The sequence below is a fragment of the Artemia franciscana genome, chromosome 10 (genome assembly GCF_032884065.1).
Source record: "Artemia franciscana chromosome 10, ASM3288406v1, whole genome shotgun sequence".
Classification (NCBI taxonomy): Eukaryota; Metazoa; Arthropoda; class Branchiopoda; order Anostraca; family Artemiidae; genus Artemia; species Artemia franciscana.
In genome coordinates this window covers 33,576,490-33,589,556 of record NC_088872.1, presented here as the reverse complement: position 1 = coordinate 33,589,556, position 13,067 = coordinate 33,576,490, and the positions used below count along the sequence as shown (strand labels likewise).

At 35.5% G+C, this 13,067-nt stretch overlaps 1 protein-coding gene across 2 annotated transcripts in view; it reads left to right on the top strand.

Moving 5' to 3' along the window:
- The first annotated feature begins 590 nt into the window (after positions 1-590).
- The window catches only part of LOC136032096 (uncharacterized), a 438,713-nt gene continuing 426,236 nt past the window's right edge, over positions 591-13,067 (top strand). The window contains exon 1 of one of the 2 annotated variants that reach the window (XM_065712239.1): positions 591-698. In XM_065712239.1, coding sequence (XP_065568311.1) covers positions 625-698 — 74 coding nt within the window. In that variant the 5' untranslated portion in view covers positions 591-624. The remainder of the gene's footprint in view (positions 699-13,067) is intronic. The other variant, XM_065712241.1, reaches the window with a different exon arrangement.

Genomic DNA, 13,067 nt, shown 5'->3' with positions numbered 1-13,067 from the left:
ATATTTATTACTCTTTGTTTGATATTTCAGCTGAGGCTTGACCCATGACAATTTTCCAGGAAAAAGCATATATATAAGTAATATACACCATTTGACTGTTTTTTTTTTTCAAGCAAAAATTTCCCATCAAGGATGCTAGGTATGAAACGGGGATTAAAAACGCTTAAAACCAATCAAGATTCAATTTGAAGACAAAAGCATAATACTGTAGTTCTTAATTTTAATAAAAATTTGATAAAAGCGAAAACAAAAGATCATGTAAAGTAAATAGTAAAATAGTGATATCTAATTTAAAAGGCTCTCTTGTATATCCAGAAAAATGATTTTAGATAGCAATTTCAGTTTTTCATTGAATTTTCATTTTTGTATAAATTCTCTTTCTTCTTAAAGCGGTTGATAGCCTTTGAAAAATATAATGTCTTAACTCATGATGCTCAACACATCTGTTTGGTGTTTAGTTTATCGTTATTGACCGAAGTGATTTGGTGATTTTTTGGGGAAATGCTGGATATTTCGATGATTATTCTGGTGAGGTACTGATGATCTTCTGCCTGTAGCGGCAACTATAAAGTTTTTCGAAGGCAGCATTTTTGAATATCGAAAGCATTATCTCTGAACAAAAACATGGTCAGCAAAATAGTCATATCCACCAAACCTGTATTATCGGTTTTCAGGCATTTAAAAATTACTATTACACAGTAAGCTATATATCCAGTATTTTAGTACATTTTATTTTTTTCCAGTTGGTCTGGGGGAGCACAAATGATTTATCTAGTTGGTTACTTATCTTGTAATAGGTTAGACTACCTTAGTTACCTTATATCACGTTTCGTGGATATAAAGTGGTGTTAAAATTCCTGTAAAGCATGTAGCTGGTAGTGTTTCAAGGTTGGGATCATCCTTCCCAATTTTCCCATCATTAAGTAAGTCTAGGGTAAGACAACCAGTACTGGGTCACTTTGATCACACTGCCTATTTGGGGACAGAATTTTTGATTAGATCACAACGTGTCCAGTACTGGGACAAAGGACTTTATTCTTGGATATCCAATCCATACATTTTTCTGGGTTGCATCCAAAAAACCTGCTGTATTTTGTCCCAGTATTGGACATGTTGCAATCCAACCAAAGATTCTGTCCCAGAATAGGCAGAGTGATTGAAGTGTCCCAGCACTGGTTGTCTTATCCTATTTTCCAAGTCTTGAGTAGGCCCTAACTCAAGATAGGCTTTTCTTTGGTGGGACAGAACAGACTGTGAACAAGTATGTAATAAGGCGTATGTGATAAGTAATGTAAAAATGTATTTACAGCTTCTTGGAATGTCATATTGGGTAAAATTTTTCATTGTTCATATTTTTGACTTAGGCTACAAATAAAGTGAACATAGCCTACCACTGAAGGTCAATGTTCCTATTACCTGAACTGTTGTTTTTGGTCATGAAACTATTGTTGATTGATGCATTTTGACTTTTTGAACATCTTTTCTCTCTTGCAAAATTACTGCAAACTCACTGTTATGGAGTTAGCCTAGATATATTTGCATGTTAGGGGGGGGGGATAAAGCATAGCATATATTAAATACAGCAATGGTTAGTTTATGTATTTAATATATGCTATGCTTTACTCCTACCCCCCTGATGTGCAAATATATAGCCCTAATTTGTTTCTAAACTATTACAGGTTTGCAATTTCAAATATCTAATCAATGAAACAGAAATGATTGCAATTCTATATGTGTAAATACAGGATATTTGGGCCAGGATAACTCCATAATGGTGAGTTTGCTGTAGTTTTGCAAGAGAGAAAAGATGTTCCAAAAGCCAAAACACATATATTAACAATAGTTTCATGACCCTAAACAATTGTTCAGGTAATAGGAACATTGAACCTACTGAATGCTTTTTTGTATGTTCTTTACAAATATAATAACTGCTTCAATTTCAAATTCAATTGAAGCACTTTTTGAGCTCTTGAAAACGACCAAAATATTTCTAGTTTTTTGGTATAAAAATGGCTTAAAACATAGGTTTCAAACTTGAAAACATTGGTCTCAAACTTACTGTTTCATTATAAATCCATTTTTTTAACATTATATAATCCACAAGCATGGATTTTATGCAATTAAGTTGAATAAATAAATTTTATTTTGCTATTTATGCTGTTTTCCTCTTCCTTGACATGGAACTTTCCCTTAAAGTATGTATTTTCAGTCATTTTCAACAAAATGATATGCTATGTTTTCTCAGTGCCAAAATTATTCATAGTTAGGCTAGGTCAAAAAGTGCTTAAATTTGAATTTGCAATAGAAGTGATTATTATATTCATAAAGAACATAAAAAAAGGCATCAGATGGTATGTTCACTTTATTTGTAAGTCAAAAGTGTGAACAATGAAAAATTTACATCATAGGCTATTGTTCTATTTGAGAGGGACAAATGCAACAAGAGAAAAAAACAGCATAAGTGACAATTTTTACCCTCTGACATCCACTTTCTACCTTAGTAGGCCTAGTTGTATTGAGCAGGAATAAATTTAAATGTATAATATACCATAGTTCAATATCATTTATTAGCTTGGAAAGCTACTGATTTAGGTGCAAATTAGTAGATTTCTGATCTCTACAACAATTTGACAGATGAATGTGCCATTCAATGGACCTTTTATTTTTTTCAAAATATACTAATCACCAACATCTGTCAGTTCAGTGGTTACTACTGTTACTACTACTAACAACTCATCACAGCTCCAAGCCACCTGAGGCCAACACAGCTATACATGCTCCTTCTCCATCCCAATCTATTCAAAGCTTCCCTTTTTACACCCTCACTGGAAACTTCCATTTCTGTTAAATCTGTTTTTATGACATCCTCCCACCCAAGACAAAGACAACCTGCTTTCCACCTAGCCCTTGATTGTTGGTCAAAAAAGACAATCTCTCATCCTTCATCTGCAGAATCTGACATAGCTATCTCAACCTTCCTTTCATTATAACCCTAGAAAGCAGGATGAACCACATTTTTCATGCAACCTACAGTTTGTAATACAGTCAGTCAGATGGGTACTCAAGAACAATCTGTTGGCAATTTCTCTGGAAAACATCTAGTAAATCTTCATCCACTTTTCAGAGTGCCTATGCTACAGAGCCATATTTGACCACTGTACCTCCTAATATTCTAACCTTGGCTTACAGACTTATCTTCCAAACTTTTTTAACTGTGAAAAAACACCCTGAGACTTGGCTATTCTACTTTTAACGTCTCCACTGCTCCAACCATCTTTACTGATAATGCTACCAAGGTAAGTGAAGCGGCCTACCTGATCAATCTTTTGTTACCAATGTCACCTTTTCATATTCACTTATTCCTAGACTTAGTGGCTTTGTCTTCTTAACATTAATTTTCAATCCTATTCTAGTACCCTGGACTCACAAAACCTCTAAAACGTCATTCATTTTGCTCATACTTTCATCTAGGATGCTTAAATCATCAGCATAATGTAAGTCCAGGAGAGTCTTTCCTCTTCGTTTGATTCTGTGGTCTCCAATTGCCTTTCCTGTGCTCCTTAAGAGAATGTCCATCGAGATGATCCACATAAAGGGGGATAGAAAACAACCCTGCTTAACTCCTGATTTAATACAAATGCAGCTGCTAACCTCACTTCCTACCTTACAACAGTGTTATTCTTGTGCATAGCACTAATCACTTTAATGTATTTTTGAAGTTTACCAAACAAGGATAAGACCTTTGCTTAAGCTCATCTATCAATAGAATCAAATGCTTGCTCATAATCTATCAAACTGAGGATCAGAGGTGTTTGACAACTAAGGCACTTCTCAATTATTAACCTAAGAGTGAAAATTTGGTCAACGCATCCTCTACCTTTCCTAAAACTACACTGTTGTTCTCTTAAAACTTTGTCTACAGCATCTCTCAGTTTAAAAAGTATCATATTACTTGGTAATTTGCTACATACAGAGACCAGACTAAAGCCTTGATAATTACATCCCTCACTCTTATCTTGTTTCATGTACAGTAGTTTAATTAAGGTTTTCCTAAAATTGTTAGGTACTTCCCCCTTTTTCAAAAATCATATTCATAATCTCCAGTAGCTTATTTCTATCCTCAGAGTCACCATATTTAAGAAACTCAATTACCATTCTATTAGCACCTGGAGCCTTATTATTTTTGAATCCTTGTAGTACTGTTGCTATTTCTTCCTCACAAAACAATGGTTCCTTCATGTCCAAGGTATCACAAGGTATTTCATCCAAGGTATTTTCCTCTATATCTTCTTGCAACTGTATCTCGGTTTAGTAGGCCTACATTCTCAAAATGTTGTGGCCATCTTTCTTTAACTTTTTTTCTCCTGTTAAAGTAGATCAATGCCAGAAAAATTATCCATTAATCATAATTCTATGCCCTGCTGTGTAATTTACTAGGCTATAATGTCATCAAGGGGAATCATTCCTCAGGTGTTCAGTGTTTAGCCACTTCTAAAGGAAAAATTCTAATAAAATATAATTAGTACATGGTTTTAAAATGTCATAAATCACTACTAATAAATAGATAAAACTGAAAACAAATAGAATACACTAAGAATCACCAAGTCAAACTAAGAACAAGTAGAATCTGGTACAAAGAAGAATAGAGCTATTGCTTCTTGTTTTTTTTTCTCTAAAGACTAGAGTATAACTTGCACTTTGCCAAAGAAAACAATTTTCATTTTAGAGTATGTTTTTATTTCTCATAACATCCAAAATTCACCATACTTACTAATATTTCTGAAAATTAACAATTTAATATACACCCATTCCTAAGAATCTCACCACATTTGGATTGTTATCCAATTGTACATTTGGAAGTTACGAAAAAGGAAACATTTAAAATATTTTTGTTTTCAGTAAAATACAAATAATGTCCTGGTCTTAAAAAGGTACAGGCAGCATTTGCTCAATTCCTCTTTGTGGTAGTTTCTGCTTGTTTTAATTTTGACTTGGTTATTTATTGTAATATATGTTTGTTTTGGAATTCACATATCTATTGATAACAATTTATGGTGGTTTTATACTCAAAATATTATTTGACTATATTTCTGCTCATCTTTGGCTTAATGTAGCTCTTTATCTCTTTGAAAAACCTCTTCTGTGGAAAAGGTTTTTAAAAATTGATTTTTGTTTGTGTTTTTGATTGAAGTTGTCTTTTTCATTTGCTGAGAAGTGAATATTTTAAATTGGTTTATTTTTTCCCATAAGGATTCAAATTTTGGCTGATTGTTTATATATTAGATAAAATTCAGAGCCAAATTGTAATAATAGTCACACTTTTGGATAGAGGGGTATGGGGAAGGATATTCAAATAAATAGGTTGAAAATCTGCTTAACCTTTGGGGTTCTGTAGGACTGAAGGAATTCTAACCCCCTGTCATGTTACAATCTTGAATATAGACAAATATTAATCAATCATCCCCCTCCACATGCCCTGAAAGTTTACATACAGTGTCTGTTGATTTAGTTTAACTTCCCACTCAACATGTCCTGATGGTTTGAGCTTAATGCCTTTAGCTGTTCCTTATATATTACAGATATACCCTTTTCACAATATTGGATGCAAATAATTTCTTTTAATTTAGCTCAGTATCCCCAATAACTTACCCAGAAGTTTCAACATAATACTCATACTTTTTTCCTGGGATTTGTTTAAAAAAACTTTTTCCACAAAACAAGTTTTTCAAAGAAAAGTAAAGAGCTCCATTAAGCCAAAAATAAACAGAAACAAAGTTACCTTATCTTCCAAGCTTAAAACTACTATAAATCACTATCAATAAATAAATGAGACTCAAAACAAATATAAATTACAATAAATAGCCAAGTCAAAGTTAAAACAAGCAAAAATTAACATGAGTAGGCCTGAGAACATGCCTTACAAAGACCAGAACATAATTTGCACCTTACTAAAAAATAAAACAAATGGCCATGGATTGTCAGTTTAATTGACCTATACTGATATTTATTCCTTATGTTTTTGATAATTTTTTAATTGTGAAAGTAAAAAAATTGAAAACATTTAAAATATATATTTTTTAATTAAAGCACAAAGTATGTTCTTGTCTTGAGAAGCCATGAGTGTTATCAGCCCTACTAATGTTAATTTTTGCGAAACTTGATATATAGAAAGATTTTGTGTCTCAGATGCTCTATTTTCAAATCAGATCCAGAGACATAAGGGGGGGGGGAGAGGGGGAAACGAAAATCGAAATCTTGGAAACCGGAAATCTCGGAAAAGGCTTAGAGTAGAATGGATGAGCTCTTGGCTCTTCTGACCTCGTCACAAGTGCCATATGAGCTTTTGGATCTTGTTATTTATTTACATTGTAAGAGTACAATTAGCAACAGTAGTAGGCCAAAAGTTTCAACTTAATACCCCCTGTTGTTCTTCATATATTGCTGAGGTGTCTTATTGACAACAACAAACATAATACCTTTCGACTTAGTTTAAAGTAACATTTAGTTTTAAAATATAATGGGCCAACTGCATAATTGTGAAGGGGGGGGGGGTTGATGTGCCCAATATATTTAAAGACATAGTTTCTGGACTGTTCTACTATGCTGAGCAAAATGGCTGTCTCAAAATTTTGACTGGATGCTTTGGAAAATGAATGGACTTAAGAAATGGATTGCTTGCCCTCCAATCTCTTTTTACTCTTAAAATGGGCACCAGAACTTTAACTTGAAATTAGCTCCTTTAAAAGTTTCAATGATATTTTTAGCTATTAAAGAATGGTGCTGAGTATGAGATTGCTTACATGCCCTTTTGAATGGTGCTGATTATGAGATTGCTTAAATGCCCTTTTGAATACCTGTGTGCATACAGTTTTTATCTTTAATTGAAACTCCTCCTAAACCTTCCCTAAAAGTTTCACCTTAATAGCCTTAGCATCATTAGTTACAGTAACTGTAGTTGCGGTAATAAAAGTATAAACAATTTGCCTTCTGGTTAGTTCAAAATCCCCACAACTTACCCTTAAAGGTCCAACTGAATAAAATAAGTTGTTCTTCAGATATTGCTATTTCACCTTTTTGAAAGCCCACATGCGCGTATTTTGTTTTGATCTAGTTCAACATTCACCTAAATATTCCTTAAAAGTTTCCCCTTTTCTTGCACAGTAGCAATAGTTGTAGCAGCATTAGTAGCAGTATGCACAAAGCACTTTTGGTTTCTTCAACATGGGCTCAAAGTTTCAGCTTAAAACAATCAACTGCTCCTGAAGTATTTCTGATGTGTGTGCTTGACAATTTGTGTGGGCAAAGTGTGTTTTGAACTAGTTCCATACAGTTTCTATATGCACCAATACCTTGCTTTGCGTCGTTTCGTTTTGTATTTTTTTTCAAAGTTGCATCACTGCTTATTTAGTACTAATTTTCATTGCACATTGTTAGGCTTTGAGGTTGTGTTGTTTTGTATTTGATTCTTGAAGTTTTTTCTAGTCCCTTTATATCAGATAATGCCCTTTTTTGCAAACTTAACTCCATCTTTCCTTTTACTTGTTTGTTTTTCTTTGATTCTCTCTTTTAAATAATAACTATGGTTTGCAGGCGATTCAATTAACTGAGTAGTTAAAAGTGTGACTCATCCCCGTTAAAAATGTATTTTTGGCCGCCAGTTTGGCTGAAATTCAGTGAAGGGTGAATGGGAGAATTAGTTCATGCATTGTAGATTACTTGTCACTTTGTGTTATAACCCTGTGAGGGATTTTGTTTGCTTGTCTTTGTTCATCACTTCCTGGGTGATTTTTATCTTTGTCTTTTTACCTCTACCAAAGTACCACTATTACAACACTCATTATGGATTAATGAGAGTTTAATTGTTTTTTAATTTTTACTTTGTTCAATTTTCTTTTTAAAAAGTAGTATTTTTATAACCATGTAACTTATCTTCAATCTTTACATGATTTGCAATACAAAATCTTAATTCCCTTTGGATTGTTTCAATTTGCGTCATGTTTTTTTGGAATGTAGCCCTGATGCATAGTGAGGGATTTTTGTGTTCCAATTTTTTTTGCTTAATATCCTTAGTTTTAATAGCAGTAATAGTAGTAGTAGTAGCAGTAGAATTAATTGTAGTAGCCTAAGCTTTAGTGGCAGTAGTAGTAATAACAATAACAGTAGTAGTAGTATCAGTAGAAATAGTAGTATCAGGATGCAAATATTTTCTTTTGGTTAGTTCAATATCCCTCACAAAAAGCCCTGTTAGTTTTAACTTCAGTCACCAAACTGTTCCTAAGATATTGCTGTTACACCCTCTTGACAGCTTGCATACAGATGGCGTGTTGTCATTCAGTTCACCTCCACCCTCAAAATTCCTTGAAAATTTTACTTTCATACCCTTATGTATAGTTGTGATAATTGTCACAGTAGTAGTATTGATATTACTAGTAATAGTATTGAATAGCAGTTGTACTACTCGCAGAAGTAGTATTAACATAAGAACATCCCTCTCATCAAGTCCTAGTGGTTTCAGCTTAATACAAATAGTCATTGTTATGACATTGCTGATATGTCCTTTTGATAACCTGTATCTTCATGTACTTCTTGAAATTTTCTCCTCAATGCTTTTAGCCTTACAAGTAGTTAAAATGGCAGTAGTAGTAAATGTAGCAATAACAGTAGTATCAACATTAGTTTGCACATATTGCCTTTTGGTGAGATGATCATGATCTTTAAGCATTATCTGAAAGTTCAAACTTAATGCCCAAATCAATTCTTGAGATATGCTATTTTGACAATGTGCATGCACATTGTCTTTTAATTTAGTTCAAATTTCCCCTCAATATGGTAAATGAAGTAGTGTGGTAGTAGTAGTGGTGGTAGTTATAGTAGCATTAGTAGCATGCAAATATTGCCTTTTTGATCATCTTCCTTGTCATTTCCTGAATTTTCCAAACTAATGTACTCAGTTATTCCTGTGTTAGACCCTTTTACAATCTGCATACAGATAAATTGTTTTGATTTAGTTCAACACTCCTCTCAACATTCTCTAAAATGCTCACCTGAATGCCCTTTATCTTCTTGGAAAATAAAGTTCAAACATGCATACCTGTCTCAATAGCATTCTATGGGTAAACAATGAATGAATTGCCGAACTTACAGCCCTTTTTCTGAGGACTGTGGAGAGGTTGACATCCCCAAAGACATAATTACTGAACCTTTCAACAATGCTGAACAAAATAGCTCTCTTAGAATTCAATTGGATATGTTTTGGGGAAGAATAGGCATGAGGGGGTGGGGGTTGGATGATTGCCCTCCATTCACTTTTGACTGTTAAAAGGGGTACTAAAACTTCCAAGCTCCAATCTAATGAGCTCCATCCATTCCAAAGTTTATACAGCCAGCTGTTCCATAAAGACATTATATGCCCCAGGGCATAACTTGCAACCCTTGCTCATGGGCTCTGGAGGATTATATCCACCCTAAAGACATTGTTAGATAACTTTTGAACTATTGGTAACGAAATGGCTATCTCACACTTTCAATTGAATGCATTTCAGAAAGAGAGGATTTAAGAGAGGGGAAGGCTAGTTGCTCTATAGCATGTTTGACTCTTAAATGGGAACTATACATTTCCAATCAAATGAGCTTCTTCTAAAGTTCACACAACCACTGCTTCCATAAAAATCTTGTATTCCCCTGGGCCATAACCACTGTAGATAGACATATACAGCATAATGATTCCCCTATATCGACCATTAGAGAAAGCTGGACCAAGATGCAACCGCTCCAGAGAAGATATAAACAAGCAAAAACATAAACAACATTAGATTTTTTCATGGGTAGGGACATGTTTGGCAGAGGAAAATATTTGGTATGGCTGTAATAATGCAAAAGATAAAGATAACATTGACTTAAGAATGGAAAGAAAAAATGCAAAGAAATAAGAATGCAAAGAATGAATTTATAAGGATAATCAAGGTAAAAATAATTTTTATTTAAACAATGTCATAACGTGATGACATTTGATTAGGAAATTTGATGCATTCCATTGATATTTCAGTTACCAGTGTTTGGACTCGCCTATAAATTCCAATAATTCCTATATTTTAATGCACTCCTATAAAATGCCTATATTTTGGCTAAAAGCATATTATTCCTATATTTTCGGCTGAAGAGCACTAAGAACCTTGCTCATGATTTGCAATTTTCACTGCTTGTTAAGTAAGCCAAGATGTGATTTTCTTATGCTTTTGACTCTGCTTGTAGACTGCTGTCTTTCGGTGTAGATTGATAATTAATTGCAACTGTTGAGCTGTTTGAACTTAACTAATGCTTTGTGTTGGGCTTAGTAAGCTGCTTCTGTCTGGGCTATGCTGTTGTGTTGACTTAGTAGCCTATGTTTTGTTTTTTGTCATGTTGGGCCTGTCTAAAATGAGCGAAGATCAGTATATGGCTTGCAGTATCTGCTTAATGAGACTGGAGTTCTTGCGACTTATGCGTTTCCTGGCTGAACGCTATTTAAAAGGCTGATGCATACAGCCCAGTTATTCAAATGGGCTATTCTAAGATAGTTGCTAATCAGGGGAAGTATAATAGACGTGCACTGGGTAGGCTATATGCTACATTCTGGGATCATTCTGGCCTTTATCTTTTGGGTCTTTATCCCCTTCTAAAGAAAAATGATGTTAACCAGATTCAGACTTTTATTTCAGATATTGTAAATTTTTACTTGGTATAGCAATGGTAAGATAATTTGTAAGTTTGATGTCCTTGATATAAGTGCAAAGTTGGCTCTCCTGCATGGAAGATTGTCGGAATCAACTTTTTATCGTTTATCGCCTCATCATCCTTTGGTCCGTCTGTTCGGTTAATCTCATTGTAGCGTTGTGTTTTTTCTATTTGTACTGTATTTTGTTTGCAGTGTATTTCATTTTCTTTTTTTTGTGGATTACTCCACAAGTGCCATAACTTGTTATGATGTTGGCTAAAAATAAATTATTATTACTATATCCATATTTTTTCTTTTTATGGTCTTTTAATCTTGGGATGCTATTTTGCAGTTGATGCTTGGTAATTAAGTATGGGGCCTACCAAGTTTAATAGTTAATGGCTTGCTAAGACGGATTGCAGCGGTAGAAAGATTGGCGAATGGTGTAAGACTGGGAACGACCAGTACTCGTTCTTTTGCAAACTCTGCTTGAAAAATCTTGGTTGTACAGCTGGGGTTGCTCAGCTAAACCAACATGTGCGATCTGCAGACCACAAAGCCGCAGTTACTGCTCAACTACATCCACTACAGCTTCACCTGACCGGACAATCTCGAGTTGATGAAACAACCAAGGATAAACCATTAGTTGGTACAAACATGTTTTGTGAGCGTGATGCCGCTTGTAAAGCTGAGTTAATATGGGCAACTCAGACAGTACACTGTTCCGTGTCTGCTAACTCTTCAGACCATATTGTCGCAACCTTCCATGCAATGTTCCTCGGTAAGATCCCTGACGGTATGTCCCTATGTGCAAAGAAACTCGCGTATCTGATCACCGGTGCGCTGCATCCTTACTGTAAGTAAATGCTTATGAAGGACACTCAGTCATATTTTGTACTAGAATATGTCGAGACAACCAACAACGCTGGTATAAAAGAGTTACAGATACGTGTTCGATATTGGTCCTCATACGGAAATGAAATCCAGAGAAGACATTTATGCACAAGTTTTATGGGCCATGCGACAAGTGATGACCTGTATAGGCAGATTATGTCAGCCATGGAGCAGAATTAGCTGCCAGTTGAAAAACTGATCACGCTTGGAAGTGACGGACCGAACGTCAACAAAAGCGTTTGGAAAAAGCTCAATGCCGAAAAAAAGAAAGTGACGGGAGAGGGAATGTTGAACATCGGTACTTGCAACATCCATATAATCCATAACGCTTTCTTGAAAGGTCTTCAGGTGTTCGGAGAAGAAAGTTCCGACTTTTTTATTCTTGTGTATTCATTTTTTGACGGCTGGCCTGCACGTTGTGAAGACTATCAAGCTGCTGGCTGACGATCGGACGTGCCCTTGCTAGAATTATGCAGCAGTGGCCAGCAATCTTAGAATACTTCCTGAACTTCGTGCCGAGAGAGAAAAAACTGAAGAATGTTCTGTCCACTCCCAAATTTCTGAAGATTGTGGCTTATATCAGAAGTGCGAAGGCGAAGGCCCAACTCGAGTTTGTTCTACCCCCAGCAGAACTTCATGAGTTTCACCCAACTGTTTCAGAAAGAAGAGCATCTCATTCATGTTCTGCACTCAGAGATTAAAAGACTAGTTGTGACGCTTTGTGGACGGATCTTACTCCAGATTTTGTGACCGAGGCTGAAAATTTCTCACCAGAAATGTTGAACCTTGCTGAAAAATTTGCAGAAAAGCCCATAGTTTCAGAAAATGTGGAACGAGCTTTCCGTGACAAAGCAACACTGAAAGACAAGGCCATTTTCTATGCCAATATGTGAAAACATTTTATTGCGGGTATTCGCCATATTTTGAACAAATGTCCTCTGGAAAAGGATGGTATTCTAGAGGCTTTACGCTGTTTGAGTCCGATCAACATGAAGGATTCAAGAAGCATCGCAGACATAGCGGTTGTGGCACGCGAGATTGCGATTGGAGTAAGCTCAGACGTCGCCCAGGCTGAGTGGCTGCTTTTGCGAACGGAAACTGGACCCTGTGAGGACATTACTTGGATCGATAATTTTTGACGCCATTATTTTGGACTGGTGAATGAGCGCGGGGACAGCAAGTACCCGGAACTTACCAAGCTTATCAAAGCGGTGCTGACGTTGTCGCATGGCAGTGCAGATGTTGAGCGTGGGTTCTCGCTTTCTGGTAGGATTCTCGGTGAAGACCAGGCGTTAATGTCTGAACGTGTTCTGGATGCGAGACTCGTGGTATATGACACGTTGAGGCTTTATGGAGGAAAACCAGAACGGTTTGTTATTACAAAAGAGCTGTTGAATCTTGCACGTTCCGCATGGTCTCGGCATCAACAATATCTGGATGAAAAGAAAAAAGAAGAGCTTTCCGAGAAGGAGAAAGCAGC